This window comes from Gloeophyllum trabeum, assembly GCF_000344685.1.
Source record: "Gloeophyllum trabeum ATCC 11539 unplaced genomic scaffold GLOTRscaffold_00003, whole genome shotgun sequence".
Lineage (NCBI taxonomy): Eukaryota > Fungi > Basidiomycota > Agaricomycetes > Gloeophyllales > Gloeophyllaceae > Gloeophyllum > Gloeophyllum trabeum.
This window is the reverse complement of record NW_006920412.1, coordinates 2,331,421-2,348,012: the sequence shown is the minus strand read 5'-3', so window position 1 is coordinate 2,348,012 and position 16,592 is coordinate 2,331,421. Positions and strand designations below refer to the sequence as shown.

The window sequence follows — 16,592 nt, the reverse complement described above, 5'->3', positions numbered from 1 at the left end:
TATATTTTCGTAGCTATCAATCATCGGTCTTGCGAGAAGTGCGACGAGTGCTATGCACCACAGTCCAGAAATGCGTCGAGGCGCTGACCCTAGACTCGCGGCTACGCCTCTGCGAACAAATGAATCTACCAAATACCTAGGAGGGGCACTCGGACGCGAGTGTGACTACAGAGGAATCCCGAATGTTAGCCGTACCACAGCAACCGGAGCCTCAGCGGGGCATTGTCAAAAGAACCTACTTGAACCTACCAAAGAAGCCCCTCTTGATGCTGATTTGCAGGAGACTCTCTACCTGTAACGTAACAGCCCATCACTCCATTCCAACGGAGGATTCGTCGGTACTCTCACGGAGTGCCCGCAAACCAGATAGCCGGGATTATAGAATCACACGTTCTATATCGCCTTCATGGCGTGGGTGGGCTTGTCGATGACTTCGTACCCACCGTCTCGCACAGTTAAGGAACACTGCGCTCATGCCTGGGACGTATGGGAGAAAATCGAATATCGACTTTCCTTGACGCAATTGCTGCAGTTGGTCACAGTCGATCTCATGTCTAGAATAACCACCTCAGGCCAATGAGGGACAGGAGAAGGCTTCAATAAACTTTGTGAATCTACAGCCTGCCGTTCTTCAAATGTGGCTCAGAGCGGCGTGAGTCTTCAGGCATCAAATAATGAAGCGGAATACGCACGACTAACAGCTAACAGGCCTGCTGAGAGGATGCTCTGCGGTGACAACATCATCCCTCACGGTGTCCCACACCAAAGCAAAACGGCTGATAATATGTAGAGGCTTCCGCTCAACAAAATATATTAAATGCCACCATGGATGGGATTAATGAGGCCGAGATATCGCGATAGCGGACGTGATCCGTGTGGCGGTCGGGTTCCTGCCGCGAGCCTGGGTGAGAGGGACTGATGCTACGTGGAAGAGGAAATGAACATTGACTGAAGTGGTAGGGCGGTCCGCCAGTCCCGATAAATCACAAGGGGAATGTCCAGACCTTTCATGAGAATTCATCTAAGCCAACAGGAAAGGCAGAGGCTCGATGCCTACTGTCAGCAGAGGTTTTCGACATTTAAAATCTGCATCCTGCCGGCCATATCAGAGAGCATAGACACTGTCTACTAATATACAGCCATGACTGGGGATACTGGATCGACCTCGAGTGGGACGGACGCCCCAAGCGTGAGACTCATAGCAGTGAGATATGAAACACGCAGCCCGGAGAAGCAAGCTCTCGCCTCGGGGCGGCAGCAGAAGAGAAGACCGAGCGGAGGGAACCTTTCCACGAACCCAGAGAATTGGAAACTCCATTCGAGCATGATTCATATTCATAGACAGTACGACCCTAAGAGCATCCGGCCAGTGAGTGCGGTTGTAGAAAATAGAGCTTCGCATTACTCGTTGGAGAGGCTATTGGTCACCCATATAGAGCGTATTCCAACCTAGGAGGTGCCTGAAGCGCTAGCAACAGCACTGTCAGCAGAGTCGAATGCTTCTCCTGCAAAGTGGTATCGACGAAACCCGAGTTCTGGGGCCTTATCGAGGTCGTGGAGGGCTTTCGAGAGGATACTAGAATCTTCAAAGCGTACTGAATTGAACGTGTAAAGTACCGGTTGCGAGTTTCGTGACTCGGAGGTAGTAGCGATAGCAGTGTGTAGCGGTCGTACCCGAGCGTCTTTCTGACTCCCGTGTCTCCGCCACTGACTGGTGCTGGATTGGGTTACCCCATATTAATATTCCTAGTCATAGGGGGCGGCCCTGGTCATAGAAGTACCGAGGTTCTAGTCGATTGTGCCAATATGAGCCTCGCTTTGGCCTCGCTGGTCTGAGTTTGTTTGCCTCAGTAAACGGAGACGCGAAATAGGACTTTATCCATCGTTGCTCCGCTTTCTAGTGCATCCGTGTCAGTGGAAACAAGCATGACATCCTCCGTTAGGCAGCTCTTCGGCGGCGCCATTACAGTAACTCTTCCAAGTAGCGTTATCGATGCGTCGTGCGTACCCGTTCCGCGTGTAGAGGCCGTTGTCTCACAAGTGTGCCCGCAGTGATCTACGCGAAGTGCCGGATACCCAGGAAGTATTCCTCTATCCTGATTCGAGTGTCAGCATCATCGTCGATGTGCTGCAAAGAGTAGAAGCCGAGAACTTCGCAGATGCCGCCAGGTAAGTCGACTATACGACGGATCTCGCCCGAGATGTATATTGATGGACGTTGATACATACAGGTTACATTTCGCCTCTCTGGCGCACGACAATGACGCCGAGAGCAGCACCGTGCATGACGTTGGCATAATACCTAACGACCGCGGGGATAATACACCATCACCGGTCGTACTGTACGGCACGCAAAGTGTCAAGAAGTTCAATCAGACGGTACCGGACGAAGTTCGGATTTTACTGGCGCTTTACCGTGTCAAGGACAAGAATGTGGATCTCCTGCTGACCTGTAATGTACCTGTGCGGGCAGTTGACCAGGGAGCTGTGGGAGAAGAAGGATTCACGGCTGCGAAAGGAGATTTCGATCGTGCTGTGCAAACATTGCGCATCGTAGACTTCGGATTGTTTGCGTAGAGATGAAACAGAAGTGTATCACGTTGTATTTTTGTGTATTCCTAAGTTCAAGGGATATTCTCGCGTTTTCTCTTCCTTCATGCGTGTCTCACCTCCCCAGCCTTGACCTGACATGGATCACGACAGGATCACGTCTTGTACCTTGTGACTTCGGTTTGTGATTAGCATATTAGGTGCAGTTCGCGGAGGTTACGGCAACGCAAGGCAGATTTGCCAAGTGTCAATGCATCCCAGGCAGGATTATTTTGTGGAATATAAGCTACATCAAAGAGGACAGCATATCAATACAAAGGTGTTAGTTCCAGCGGAAAAGTGAGACAACAGCATATGGAATCCTCAGTCACGAAGACTGCTTGTTCATCTGTTCATCCTGTTCTTGCTCAGCTTCTGGCTCTTCCTCTATCCGATCACGAATAGCTGTAGCCTCCGATTCCGCGGCAGCCTTCGCATTCTTCTTGCGCTTAGCGGACTCCTTCAACTTCTCCCAACGTTCACGGAACTTCACTATCAATGCTTTCTACAGAATTTGAATATTTAAGTCAGCAAAGATAACTCTGCAGCTAGAGCAGCGTTAAGTCAGAACTGACCTGTTTCTCATTCTCGGCACGTAACAGCCGAGCCTCCTCCTCCAACTCTCGTACTCGACGCAAGAGTTGGGCCTCTCGGTCTCGACCGGTTGGGCCAAGGTTCAGAGCGCCAGGCATCGGTGGGACCGGGGGAGCGTTCAGGTTAAGGGCACTCAGATCCGACACGAGCGGGTTGCCCCTCTGTAAGACATGAGAAGCTCCCATAGCTCGCTGTGCCTACAAGCCGACAGATGAATGCCAGTTGATAGGATCGGAGGAACTGAGGTGGCACCTGGTTCCGTGCTAAGACAATACTATCCCGTAAGCGTTGGTCTTGTTCCATCCGCGATTTGAGCATCTTTTCGGTGCTGGCAAGCCTTTGCTGCATTTCTTCCACCTCTGCTTTAAGACTAGCATTCTCTTGCTTAAGGGTAGTGACCGTAGACGGCTCCTTGCTCGACGGGATAAGGCAAAAGGATTCACTTAATTCATCCACTAATGAAACCGATTGATCTCAGAACCAGCCTTTAGACGCCCGAAGGTAACTTACGGTCATCAGCGTGCACTTCTTCCAGCTCCTGTCGAAGATCAATCACAGTCGATTCCATGATCGGCTTCGGTGGAAATCTTGTAACACCACTGCCAAACTTGCGCGAGATCCTGCTAGCCTTAGAGTCCTCGAAATCGGTGTCACTACTCGAGCTCCCTTCACGGCCTAAACCTCTCCTTGACTGAGCGCCAGCCGCAGAAGGACCCAAAGGCGCCGCAGCGAAGGCCGCTGGTTGTGATAGATTATCCAACATGCCCTCCATGATTTTCCAGAATTGATTGAATGCGTCTCCTGGATCAGACTTCCAAAAGTCAGATGGGCCAGGATACTAAAGTTTAACGAGTAGTCACTCACCCGTTGACCTAAAACCATAAACGATTCGTCGACGGTAGCCTGCGAGTCCGACATCCGAGGATGTGAGTGAGGTGGTGGTGACGCAGTCGACCTGGGGATGGAAGGAACAGCAGATCGTGAAGGCAATGGTTTTTGTGGTTGGGCCGGATCTTTACCCTCTTCACGTAATTTGGCGATCCTCCTCTGCAGCTCCTTTCCAGCCTTGCAATGGTCGTTGTACAGCATCCGCAACGTCCGTTTCGTCTAAGTGTGCCACAGTTGAGTGTCACTTCCAACACCACGACTAGACATGAGTAGACTGAACATTTTCATCGTTCGACTGCTCTATACATGTCAGAAACCCCTGCGCCGCAGCATAATGCTCCTCTGCAGCGGGTATGAGGAGACCCTGCGTGGTGTAGTTATGCGCGTTTTCTGCGTGTTCATGAGCCTGGCGCCCGCGTAAATATTCAATACAAGTGAGCAATCGGCAGTCCCGTCATCGCTCACAGCATTCAGAGGGGACCCTGTCGCAGACATAGTATTCTGTCAAGGGTGGAAAGCAGCGTATGTCCTCTTTAGTATGCCGACTGAAGTCACAGTACAAGTTCAAGCTAAAGAATTGCCACACTTCACCGTCCAATATTGATCACCGCATAACCGATGCAACCCTAATATGGCAGTCTTTGGGCCGGTGACGTAGCTCCGTCCGACCTGTGGCTGTGGCACACCTACCGCAGGCTGCTCAATACTCTCGGCAGCTCTCAAATAATGGAATAAGAAATCGGTACAGGCGCAAATGTGCGAAATTACAATAACAACAAAACACATAATACCTGGCCAAAATAAGTTCGACTAATATGTACCTTGGACCCGCTGCCCGCCCTTAATGGACATTCTGCGAGGACCGTAGGGTGGCCAGCAGCAGATGATCAGTATACAGTATAAGAAAATGGTTCCGCAACCGCTGGCATGTGGTCTGAGGACATACGTCGTCGTCGATGTCCATCGCTTATGGACATCGCTCTAGCTCATCGATATCATGCATTGCCATCATTCTCGGCAGGAGGTATGTCACAGTTTCGACTGGATCGCAGACGCTGCGGGGTGCCCGAAAGGGAATGATATTTTCAAGACTGAATTGAAAGACGGAAGCTTAGCAGCGTAGCGGTCTGGACCGAAAAGGTCCGCGATGCCGTCCAGTTCGATCAACAGAGGGGAGTGGATACTTTCAGACAATCCGCACTGCATATATGAAGCCAGGCTTGGGGTGCGATCCGTATCTACCGCAACATCAGCAAATACCACCATGACCAGAGCACTCAAAATTACAGCGTTATTTCGCAGGAAAGCAAGATGCGAGGTCTGTGAGCCTGCTCAGGCCTTCGCAAGTTCCTCCAGACTAGCAGGGACGAGGGAGGACGTCAGGGAAGAGCGGCGGCAGAATGAGAACGTCGGATATTCAGGCATTTCAACCATGCAGTCAGATAGCATGCCGGTGAGTAATCGAGGAAAGCAGGTTATATGGCGTCGGTTGAGAACTGCAGGCACAGTGTCTATGCTCGCGCTCGCCGCTCGAGAGTGGTGGGAGTGACTACCAGATTGGACCATCGACGCTAGGACTTGGTTCTTTGGGCGACCACGCCAGTTATGCGAGGAGAACTCCAGATGATATACTGCACGACAGCTTGAATCAAGAACAGCTTCAACTTCACGCAGTCGCAGCCCATAGTCCCCATGTAACGCCGTCCACGACCAGATACGCTTTCCCCTTCCAGGCAGAGATGATCGTCGTGCCAGTGGGCACATTGGCAGAGACAGGACTTTCTTCACAGGACTTGCCGCTACGCACATCAATACCCGCGGAGTTGACGGCCGTATACGACGTCAGACCACCACAATATGAATGGACGCGGCAGCTGTTATTCTTGGAAGACGAGCTACCTGTGACGCACAGTGAGGACCGAATGAGTACGGTGAGTCCTAATCTCAAAGCAATCGGTGCTCGCGATACTGACCAGTCCATGTAAGTCAACCGAGAATACCTTTGTGAACGAGTCTATAATCGACGGCGAAACTGTACAATGCACGCCGAAGTTCGACTATTTGAATGTCGCAATCCCTGTTGGAGGACTCCTTGTCGCAGACGAGGCATTCCTCTAGAATTGGATGTGTGAACTCCAGACGCACATACGGTCTTGTATGCTCACGCAACAGCCCCTCTTCCTGTATTCATACCAAGTTCCTGCTTACGATAAGTCGTCAATGTGACTCAATGAGACGCTAGTGAGAAAGCAACGCCCGTGAAGCCCGAGGGAAAATGTTAGAGCATCAGACACCCTCTTCAATTTGCAGCAGCAGCATGCGGACCCAGTTCGCGCAGATAGCCAGAACAAAGTCGCTTCGTCTTCATATGATAGTCGAGAGGCGTTAATGCTGCCATAAAGGAGGCTCCTGGCTAGGACTCGATCTCAATCAGTGCGATGTGAGAGCAGAAAGGACCGTCACGGATCACGGTAACGCGTCTGTAGGTCACACGGGGGACGCAGGTCAAAGATTCTTCGCGATCTCGGGACTGAGGGCTTCCTCACCGCACACTTGTTTTTCCAGAGTAACTCGTGTTCTTCAAACGCGGTCCAATATGTTTCAACGGGATCCCAGGGCGGGTGCCTTCCTTGGAGGCGACAGGGTATCTGGACAGGACATCCGAGATCAAAATGGCAAGTCCTGCATCGGTGTCAATCCCCATATGCGAGGACTTACGCGTGTTGCGAACGATAGTACTCGCTGCTCAGACGATCGCGAATGTAGTGAAGAGCTCCTTAGGACCCTTGGGCTTGGATAAGATGCTCGTGGACAACATTGGCGTGCGTCCTTTTCCCCATGAAATTCATTGACCATGAAGTAACGAGAGCTATGGCAGGAAGTAACAATTTCCAACGACGGCGCGACCATCTTATCTCTCCTACAAGTAGAGCACCCTGCTGGACGGATATTTGTTGATCTTTCACAGAAGCAGGACAAGGAGGTGGGAGACGGGACTACGTCCGTGGTCATCATTGGCGCGGAGCTCTTGCGTCGTGCGAATGAGCTTGTGAAGCAGAAAATACACCCGACGACCATCATCACTGGTTATCGTCTGGCTTGCAGAGAAGCGTGCAAGTTCTTACAGGATCAGCTAAGCGTCAAGGTCGACGCGTTAGGCAGGGAAGCACTGATCAACGTCGCAAAGACGAGTATGGCGAGTAAGATTATCGGAGGGTGAGCGTCCCATCTCGAACCGATTATGCCGTTTGGAGCCCTCTCCTGCAGTAATTGACTGCATGCCTATTTGCCTCAGAGATGATGACCTCTTTGCTCCCATGGCTGTTGATGCCATGTTGGCAGTGAAGACAATCAATAGTCGTGGTGACATCAAATATCCCGTCAAGGCCGTTAACGTCCTGAAGGCTCATGGCCGCAGCGCAAGGGAGTCCTTGTTCGTCAAGGGTTACGCACTCAACTGCACGGTAGCCAGTCAAGGTATTCGCGTTGACCGGTCGTGCGAAAGTTGAAGTCTAAGTTATCATTGACAGCGATGAAGAAAAGGATAACAAACGCGAAGATCGCCTGCTTGGATATTAATCTACAGAAGGCTCGCATGCAGCTGGGCGTGCAGATTCTGGTGGACGATCCCAATCAGCTGGAGGAGATCCGGAAAAGGTACGCAGTAGCCGAGCACGTAGCATCCATCATGTTCTTACCTTGTCTTTAGGGAGTCTGATATAACGCTGGAGCGTATTCGCAAAATCCTTGCTGCCGGGGCTAATGTTATCCTGACGACGAAGGGTATCGATGACCTCTGCCTGAAGGAGTTCGTGGAGGCAGGCGCAATGGCTGTCCGTCGTTGTAGAAAAGAGGATCTCCGGCGCATTGCCAAAGCGACCGGTGGCACCCTTGTCTCCAGTCTAGCTAACCTGGAAGGTGAAGAGACCTTTGAACCCAGTTACCTCGGTACAGCAGAAGAGGTCGTCCAGGAGCGTATTTCGGACGACGAGCTGATCTTGGTGAAGGGCACGAAGGTTGTCAGCTCGGCTTCCATTGTGTTGAGGGGAGCAAATGATTATATGCTGGATGAAATGGAGCGGGCACTACATGATACGCTTTCAGTTATCAAGCGCACCTTAGAGAGCGGCTCTGTGGTACCCGGCGGTGGTGCCGTCGAGACTGCTCTGAGCATTTATCTGGAAAACTTTGCCACAACCCTGGTATGTAGTTGCTCTATGTCGCATCAACCCAAGGCTTAAGGCATGTTCTAGGGTTCCCGCGAGCAATTGGCTATCGCTGAGTTTGCCGGCGCGCTTCTATCCATCCCCAAAACACTCGCAGTCAACGCCGCCAAGGACTCAACGGACCTTATCGCGAAATTGCGAGCATACCATAATGCAGCTCAGAATGCCCCTGTCGGTGATCCGAAGAAGGTCTTGCTGCGATACGGCTTGGACTTGTTGAACGGCGATGTCCGGGACAATGTGGCTGCGGGGGTCCTTGAGCCTACCATGAGCAAGGTCCGCAGCTTGAAGTCCGCTTTCGAGGCTGCAGTGTCACTCCTTCGTATCGACGATGCTATACAATGTGTGCCAGGTGTGTACGGATCGTTCTCAACAGGGTGCCAGGCGCTGATTGATGCTTTTCTTCCAGAACCTAAGCCGGAGGACGATGGTCACGGTCATTAAGCCGTGGTAGGGATCTAAGGAGGTCGAAGTGTACGCATAAAGCAAGACAGATAAATCATAACTCGCGTGCTTCTATCGCACAGGGCTAAGCAGGTGGTGTGTCCGCAAGTGAGAGCTAATCAAGTGTGGAAATTTGGGTTTTCGGTCTTAGACGCGTGGTCTATACTGATGTCTTTGCCTCGTACCTTTGGCTACGGCGATCAGCGAAGGTATAATTAACAGAGGGCTTCTGGTTCAGTCGTCCTCGGTATATCCGCTGCGTAGTGATGGTAAGGAAAGTGACATGTACACACGTCGCGAGTCACGTGACCGGGAGGCGCGGTTTGTTTAGTCGCCCACTGGCCACACTCGTGCTCTCTCCTAAGAACCCGCTCTTTGTCGTTGAATTTGGCGCTACTGTTCGCGTCCTGGGCAGCAGAATCCATCACTGGGCCGTGCTCTCGCTTTTTACGCCAATTCATGCTACCCCCAGGACCTTAGGCTGTCCCCATGCAATACGACACTACACCATCCTTCTTACTTGCCCTGCAGCGCCGCTTCGAGACTTTGATATGGTCATGTCTCGATTCTGACCTTCACCGGTCTGCTGCGTTCTATGCTGAGCGGTACTACTCAGTGGATGTCAATAATCACGCCGCCCTTCATCTGTATGCCACTACTCTCCTTCGACTTGGTCAACCTCACTCCGCATTACACCTCGTCAACGCGCCACCCGATGGACGATGTGGTGGATGTTCGGAGATAAAATACAGGTGCTGTACGGTCCTGGGGCGGCACAGAATGGCCCGGGAAGCATTGCAGGAGAGTCTGAGCGACCCGATATATAACTCATCTTGTGAGTTACGTCTATTCCCCGTCCCGAGTTCGTCAGCCTAAGTGTATGAAGTGTCGTCTTCCAGTCGTGAGGCACGCATCTTCCCCGACGAGGCTATCATGCACTGTCGAGCAGGGAGTATGGCTCTGAAGGGGAATCTCCGTGACCTAGCTGGACCCAGTTTCCGACGAGCTCTCGCCCTCAATCCCTTACTATGGGAGGCCTTTGAAGGGCTATGTGCCCTAGGTATGCCCAAATAGCTCGGAGAACTTAATGAGACACTGAATGACGCTGCAAGGTTCTGTACCTGAGATAAAAGAGTTATTTCCGGAGAGGCCCTTGCCCGTGAAGAAAGTTCCTCCAATACCTTCGGACGACCTACAATCTAAGATTGTCCCAATAGCTACGGGTGCTGGCTTCTTCACTCCTGATACCGCACATGCGGGCAATCTCAACGTCGGAAATCTCTTTCGTCACCCACAGCCTTTTAGACTAGATCCGCGTACTGGACATCATGAATCAGTGTCAGTAGCCCTCCTCAGTGTACGAGGAACCTCGTTAACTAATTAACTATACAGAGGACCTAATGACACCTTCAATCTCGTAGAGAACTCCATGGTGCACGATGAACCAAATCGTCTACGTCCTCCCGAAGACAGCCACCCTCCCCTTGCGCGCCCCTTATCATCCGCCGATGAGTCTGGGCCTGTGCAGAAAAGGTTGAGGGCCACTACACGACAGCGAGCGGGTGATGAGGCAAAGTCGTTGAAGCCGAGTTCAACAGCAGGAGACGACCGCTCGAAAAAGGCACGCGCACGCCCGGCCCTCATGCTATCTAACTTCTTCTCATCTTCCGGCCGTACTTCCCAGTCTAAGACCACATCCACAAGAAATGCTTCTGGCGCTCTGAAGAGCGATCGGGAACCTTCGGTCGGTACCAGACGAAGCACAAGGCTACTGAGCGGTTCGTCGAATAAATCAACGCATGCCGCAAAAGTGAGTCTGAATATTTTTTTACAACATAGTATAAGACCGCTTGCATCCGCTGTGACTGAGCCTCCCACTATCTTACGACTTCGCGTAGGGTTCCATGAGTCGGCGGCGGCAAGCGCATACTCGTACGCGATCAACAGAGTCTGAAATGACTGAAGATACGGGTCCCACAGAGCCTGCTTACTCAAATTCACCACCTTCAATTGCTCGGTCCCCTAAGTCGGATATCTCCCCAGCACCAAGTCCTTGGGCAGCAGTCGATGAACAGGCTGCGCAGGAAGCCTTCGATATAGAACAAGCAGACGAGTACATCTATAACCTCATGCGTCTAATTGCAAGTGCGCAAAGGGCTCTGGCCTTGCACGACACGGCGACGTGTTTGCAGGAGATAGAGAAGCTGCCTCATGTGCACCAGCGCTCAGGATCTGTGATGGTTATGGTAGGCAAGTGCCATTACGAGCTCACAGAATATGCACCAGTGAGTGCAATCACACCCTTTACGCGGTTGTAGCAAGTGACCTCACATATCGCCCTAACAGGCCGAGCGTTCATTTGCCATCGTCCGTCAACTAGAGCCATACCGCGTTTGGGACATGGAGGTATATTCTACACTTCTATGGCACCTTCAGCGCGAGGTCCGACTATCTTACCTTGCTCAAGAGTTGCTTGCCACGGACCCGCGGTCTCCCGAGGCATGGATAGCAGTGGGCAACTGTTTCTCCCTGCAGAAAGAGAAGTCCCAGGCTTTGACATGTTTCCGGCGGGCGGTACAACTCGACCCCTCGTGCGCGTATGCCTTCATCCTTAGCGGACACGAGCTGCTGGACGATGATTTGGATAAATCAGTGAACTTCTTCCAGTCTGCTTTGCGTGTGGATCCGCGGAATTACAACGCTTGGTGCGTGTTCCACCTTATGCGATGGTCCACTTGCCTTTTCTATTTTCATCCCCGTCGCCACGAGGAATTGGTACTGATCCGCGATGGGTGATTTTAGGTATGGTTTGGGCGTATGTTACCAAAAGAAGAGCAAGCTGCGTATAGCAGAGTATCATTACCGCAAGGCGTTGGAAATCCATCCTAACAATGCTGTTCTGATGGGGTGCGTGGCGATGGTGAGTCAACGGATGATTTACATGAATTCCCATTAATCTAAGCTGAACAATGTCACTTACGTGAAATAACAGGTTCTTGAACGACGCGGGGACCGGGAGGAAGCACTTGCCATGTACGAACAAGCTGTGCGAACTTCGCCCGAAAACGCACTCGCTCGTTATCGTCGAGCCAAGATCTATATCGCAAAGAAAAGATATAAGGTGAGTCAATCGGGCTTCCCTTCCATAAGATAGGGGAGGGTTTGACTATTTTGGGTGGGGTCTGGGCTGGTGCTGACTTTAAATGCGAACAGCTTGCAGTGGAAGATCTGGAGCATCTGCGGGACGCGACGCCGGATGAGTCGAATGTAATCTTCCAGCTGGCTAAGGTGTATCGCCTGATGGGAAACGAGCGGAAGTCTGCACAATTACTCGCTGCGGCACGCGACGTGTCACCGAAGAACATCGAAAGGATACAGAAGCTGATTACGACTGTGCGCGACGAGGAGGCGGACGAGGAGATGGACGAGGGGTGATTGCGTGCTATTGTTTGCACGGGCTGGCGACATATGACAATCAATTGTACAGACATTGCAACTATCTCCGACTGCAGCGCAACGATGGTGTGAAACAAGCGCAAGACTAGGTGAATTCAGGGTTGGCAGAAGCGTGTAGAAGGCCGTTGGCGTCGAGAGGGCCCTGGCGTCAGAAACACGGTCATTCGCGTTTACCGCCCAGTCACGGGCTGTCCCCGGCCGGTGATGGCACCGAACTGGTCCTCGAACCACCCAATCGGGATAAATGGACCCGGTCTGCCCCGCAACGAGCCGAAAAGTCGGCCAACTGAGCCGACGGGCTGGCTCGCAAAGAAGCACGAATTAAATTGGATTTGAGTCATTGAGACGGTGACGCTGCCCTATATAAGGCTCACAGCCTCTCTGGCCACCGTTCGCTTACGGCCCCTTTGCCACTGCTCTCGTCCGCCATGTCCGCCTAAGTCTGACTTTGTGTTTCTTTCCTCCCTCCCCCTCTCTCTGTCTTGTATCCACCCCGTCGCCCACTATTGACGGGTGCTAGAGACAAGCATGACCAGCAAATTCAGCCGTGCTACCAAGAACGGTACCAGCTTGTTCGAGCCCTTGAACGTATATCGTATACAGCGGTAACAGCGCTCAATCCTCTTCGTATGTTCTCGTTCCTGCTGTCTTCGCCCCATTCGCTGAAATGGCTGGTCAGACATCGTCGTGTCTGCCCAAAAGCTCTCGCTCTCATCGTTATCCATGTTTTCGATCGGTACAACGGACTCGTCCAGCCTATTCACCATGGCCCGCTCCAAGCTACATTCTGTAGTTGGGGCCGGCGCCAAAGACAATTGCAGCTTGCACCGTTGGGTGCTCCTCAAAAACTCTATCGTTCGCTCGCGTTCGCCTGCTGTTCCTGTAGTATCAACCGACATCTCTCCCTCAAACGATGGACATAGACGTGACGGTGAAGAGGAGGAAGAGGATTCTTTGGCGGAGGAAGAGGACATGTTCGTCTTTCCTGACGCTGGCGTGTTCGCTGACACCAGGGAGGCGGAGACCCCTTCTTCAGAGGCCCAGTGGTTGGACTCGCTTTTAGAAACCCTGGGCGATGAGGACGAGGAAGGTGGTGACCCCTCAATGCAAATCTCCGTTTCTCCCGAGGACGACGGGTCTTTCACTCCTCCACCCTCACCGTCTTCATCCTCCGACGATCTTTTCAGCCCACACTCGTGCTACTCGTCTGTATATTATCCCCCGAATCCTTACCCACCATTTCATCCGCCTCTCGTCCGACAGTGTCAGCTCGACTCCGATTTCCATGCTGCTCTCGATATGTGCCCTCTTTCGGACCCTCTGCCGTATGCGGACGACTTCGACGACCTCTCGGTCCCCGACGCCATCGAAGACACCTCGGACGACGAGTCAGATTCCCCCACTACTCCCTTTGCGCGCTCGACTTCCTCCCTTATTGACCCAGCCTCCATTCCCCTCCCCCACGAGCCCACGCGACCTGGTCGTCGTCCCCAAGTGTATATCGACACGGACGATTCTTACTTTTATCCCTTTGAGCTCGATCCCCCGTCCTTCTCAGACGACCATGTACATTCATCACCAGCATTTGTCCCCATGCAAGAGTGCTAGCAACTCATCCCCTCTAGTTGTTACTCTTCATAGTAATTCCGTACTGTACTATTTTATTTGGTTTTTCAGTCTCTGCATCGTATGTGGTTTCATTTGTTGTTCTTGTTCATGTTTTGATCCCCGTCTCGTACATATCTTATCACCCCTTAGCTATGTCACCGTTGGTACTCGCCATGTAACTTAGGTTCGGCCGAGTAGGCCGATATAGAGTCAGTTCCGGTGTTGCCCGAGCACGGCATTTGTGGCCGTGCGAGTGCAATATATACAGATACTGTTCATCATTTTCACGCAGTGCTATCATGAGAGGCGGAATCTGTTCTGTCCCGCTTGGGTGCCTGCATCACCATCTCCAGCCGAGCTGTATGTGCTGGTAAGGTCGTGTATGGGAATGCAGTGTAGTGCCTGGACGACGACCTCGGGTAACCCAATGAATTGAGTAAGAGTCGACGACCCCTAGACGATGATAAGAAGTGAACTGCAGTGCGCAACGGTCGTAGTTGATCTGAGACAAACGCGACACGAGGCGTCCCGAAGGGTCACGCCGCGCTCCAAGAAGAGGATGGAACCTATCGAACCGATTCGTAACCGTCCCGTAAGGAAATCAGGCCAGTCGCCGCTGTGCCCCGTTGGGACGCAACCGCACATCATAGCGTGGTGGCATGGCATGGGAAAGACCACTCTGGAACGCCGTGGGCGGACTCGGAAGGATGGCGGGACTGCTAACGTATGTTGCGCTAGAAGGTCGCGCAATAGCTTACGGCCTGGCGGTGGGTCTGCGCTTCCCCGCCATACCCAACGTGAATGGAGCCAGCAGTCGTCACTCGATCCTTGGAGCAGTCTGGTGGCGCCGCGCGCAAACCGGTCATTGGACATCCTGAAAGGGGACTCATAACCTCAGGGTGCGCAAGGAAGGCCTGTATCAAGGGTTGAACTTACGGCAATCTCAGGGTGATCCGTCGACTATGCAAGCTCGTTCACTGTCCGACCTTCCCGGCCTGCTCCGCCGAGATAGGACTGTGTCAATCGGAATACTTCCAGGCCATGGGAGGATTTCGATGTGGATACAACGTCGACCTGTATTTGGAAAATCAACTGATGAGCACAGGCTCGACATAGCAATAAAGAGTCTATGCATACTGTACACCGGCAATGCCCAGCCCTTCCGTGGCGGATACTGTAAAAGGAGCCTGTAGGACCACGGAGCATGACAGTAATCCGGTGACCATCTCGGCCAAATCCAAAGTTAAAAGAGATTAGCTTCGAATAGACGGCAACCAATGAAAATGCTAGAACGCCAGGTCGGTTCTCCAGAATAGGCACTGACCGCGAAGAAATCGTGGTCCGTGAATTATTATTCCATAGGCCCCACGGACGGAACAATCATAACACACCCCTTACAGTATGTCTGCGAATCGCTGAAGAGGCTCAAATTTCACCAAAGGATGCGAACCAGACGGGGAGCTGTGGGTTCCTTAGATCGTCCGATGGCTGGCAGGCGACCTCCATGCAGTCCCACGATAGCACTCGGTGCATGTTGAACGAGCGAACCTCTCCACGATGGGGGGAACGTAATTTTTGACGTACACACAGACGTTCACTTCTGTTATCGCGAGGATAGGCTGAGGAGCGCCCTGTCGAAGGGTCGCCACTGCTATATTGCTCACTGAGTTGAGACAGGCATACTGCGTCTATAGTAGGAACCCGGCGGTTATCTCTAGACTTAGCTTGCTACAAGGTTTCAGAACAACTCACCGGAAAGATCGAACTCGAGGAGTGCGACCTCAGTCAGAAACAGCGAACGCCACGAGGAATGGATTGTTTACTCTTCGTAGTACGCGGCTTATCTTGCGTCTACATAGCGTGAGTAGAGCTTGGGATACAACCCTGGCATCGTGGCCTTATCTTCGACAATACACTCGAAGGATCCTGGCACGTTTGGAAACACGTAATCATACACAAGTTGTCGCTCTTTGATTAGTACACAGCACGTTCACAATGACTACACCTTCTGTAGAGCCCACAAGTCATCTCCCAGATGCGTGACCACTTCTACTCCAACCCCCTTGTTTACTTTCTTGATGTCCTCCGTGCTCAATTTGGTGATGCCGATCCCAATTGCATGTTCTTTCCCTTCAGCATGGATTGCCACCGCGACGCCTGCAGGCAGAGCTTCCTCAGGAGGCGGAAGCCAACCGCCTTTTGACGTGAAACCTGGGCACATCATATGGGCTCCGGCGAGCAAGAATCGGATTGCACCCCGATCAACGCGAACCACGGGGAGAATGAAGGGGTCTACCATGACCGTTATCAGCCGTACCGGACGTAAGAGTACAGACGTACACTTGTGAAGTAGCCTTAGCGTTGGGTAAAGTGGACCGTCAAAATGCTGGAAGAAAAGGGGTTCCCCGTTCAACGCGTAGATAGAAATGTGGTCTCTACTGATTATAGATGAATAGCGATTCCTCTCATCTGTCCCTCTCCAGACAAGTCCCTCAAACTGACCATTTGACAAGCGTAATGTTCTCTTTCTTTGGCCAGATCGATTCGAGCGTGTCGGGATCGATCTTCCACTGGCTGAGCAGGCCGGCTCTGAGAGACCTTTGAACCGACGATTTGACGGCGGTTTGCCCAGAAATGTCAGTGGAGGGCTGAAACCTTCCTCGGAGACATTTAGCGAGTCAGCCGACCCATAGCGAAAGGAGACAAGCTACTTTTTGAACATGACGGTAGGCTCGTAAGAAACGCGAGGACGTGAGAGGTCAGGATCACGATATCTGCAATCTCTCC

General features: G+C 52.2%; 7 protein-coding genes across 7 annotated transcripts; 5 read left to right on the top strand and 2 right to left on the bottom strand.

Annotated features, from left to right (window-relative positions):
* Positions 1 to 1,690: 1,690 nt before the first annotated feature.
* Positions 1,691 to 2,653, top strand: GLOTRDRAFT_57435 (Mog1p/PsbP-like protein). Its single transcript, XM_007864872.1, has 3 exons — positions 1,691 to 2,000; positions 2,053 to 2,169; positions 2,232 to 2,653. The coding sequence occupies exons 1-3, from the start codon at positions 1,927 to 1,929 to the stop codon at positions 2,575 to 2,577; spliced, it is 537 nt and encodes a 178-aa protein (XP_007863063.1). The 5' UTR covers positions 1,691 to 1,926; the 3' UTR covers positions 2,578 to 2,653.
* Positions 2,654 to 2,795: 142 nt separating this feature from the next.
* GLOTRDRAFT_110210 (uncharacterized protein) lies at positions 2,796 to 4,653 on the bottom strand. The gene is made up of 7 exons (XM_007865432.1): positions 4,537 to 4,653; positions 4,352 to 4,477; positions 4,048 to 4,290; positions 3,694 to 3,994; positions 3,436 to 3,638; positions 3,165 to 3,380; positions 2,796 to 3,094 (listed from the first exon to the last, which is right to left on the bottom strand). Exons 1-7 carry the CDS (start codon positions 4,564 to 4,566, stop codon positions 2,918 to 2,920), a joined length of 1,296 nt encoding a protein of 431 aa, XP_007863623.1. The 5' UTR covers positions 4,567 to 4,653; the 3' UTR covers positions 2,796 to 2,917.
* An 850-nt stretch (positions 4,654 to 5,503) lies between these two features.
* On the top strand, positions 5,504 to 6,189 carry GLOTRDRAFT_126937 (uncharacterized protein; the record flags this gene model as incomplete). Its single annotated transcript, XM_007865431.1, has 3 exons — positions 5,504 to 5,524; positions 5,580 to 6,002; positions 6,058 to 6,189. 3 exons carry the CDS (start codon positions 5,504 to 5,506, stop codon positions 6,187 to 6,189), a joined length of 576 nt encoding a protein of 191 aa, XP_007863622.1.
* A 400-nt stretch (positions 6,190 to 6,589) lies between these two features.
* GLOTRDRAFT_114871 (T-complex protein 1) lies at positions 6,590 to 8,998 on the top strand. The gene is made up of 8 exons (XM_007865430.1): positions 6,590 to 6,746; positions 6,808 to 6,893; positions 6,950 to 7,287; positions 7,367 to 7,548; positions 7,602 to 7,728; positions 7,781 to 8,273; positions 8,325 to 8,649; positions 8,707 to 8,998. The coding sequence occupies exons 1-8, from the start codon at positions 6,668 to 6,670 to the stop codon at positions 8,739 to 8,741; spliced, it is 1,665 nt and encodes a 554-aa protein (XP_007863621.1). The 5' UTR covers positions 6,590 to 6,667; the 3' UTR covers positions 8,742 to 8,998.
* A 147-nt stretch (positions 8,999 to 9,145) lies between these two features.
* Positions 9,146 to 12,281, top strand: GLOTRDRAFT_72859 (TPR-like protein). Its single transcript, XM_007865429.1, has 10 exons — positions 9,146 to 9,576; positions 9,628 to 9,801; positions 9,854 to 10,079; positions 10,134 to 10,362; positions 10,426 to 10,551; positions 10,640 to 11,026; positions 11,088 to 11,446; positions 11,544 to 11,661; positions 11,734 to 11,862; positions 11,955 to 12,281. Exons 1-10 carry the CDS (start codon positions 9,231 to 9,233, stop codon positions 12,174 to 12,176), a joined length of 2,316 nt encoding a protein of 771 aa, XP_007863620.1. The 5' UTR covers positions 9,146 to 9,230; the 3' UTR covers positions 12,177 to 12,281.
* Positions 12,282 to 12,611: 330 nt separating this feature from the next.
* GLOTRDRAFT_114869 (uncharacterized protein) lies at positions 12,612 to 14,077 on the top strand. Its single transcript, XM_007865428.1, has 2 exons — positions 12,612 to 12,824; positions 12,877 to 14,077. The coding sequence occupies exon 2, from the start codon at positions 12,921 to 12,923 to the stop codon at positions 13,803 to 13,805; it is 885 nt and encodes a 294-aa protein (XP_007863619.1). The 5' UTR covers positions 12,612 to 12,824; positions 12,877 to 12,920; the 3' UTR covers positions 13,806 to 14,077.
* A 1,641-nt stretch (positions 14,078 to 15,718) lies between these two features.
* GLOTRDRAFT_114868 (uncharacterized protein) lies at positions 15,719 to 16,591 on the bottom strand. Its single transcript, XM_007865427.1, has 4 exons — positions 16,517 to 16,591; positions 16,308 to 16,460; positions 16,146 to 16,243; positions 15,719 to 16,097 (listed from the first exon to the last, which is right to left on the bottom strand). Exons 1-4 carry the CDS (start codon positions 16,525 to 16,527, stop codon positions 15,805 to 15,807), a joined length of 555 nt encoding a protein of 184 aa, XP_007863618.1. The 5' UTR covers positions 16,528 to 16,591; the 3' UTR covers positions 15,719 to 15,804.
* Between the last annotated feature and the right edge of the window lies 1 nt (position 16,592).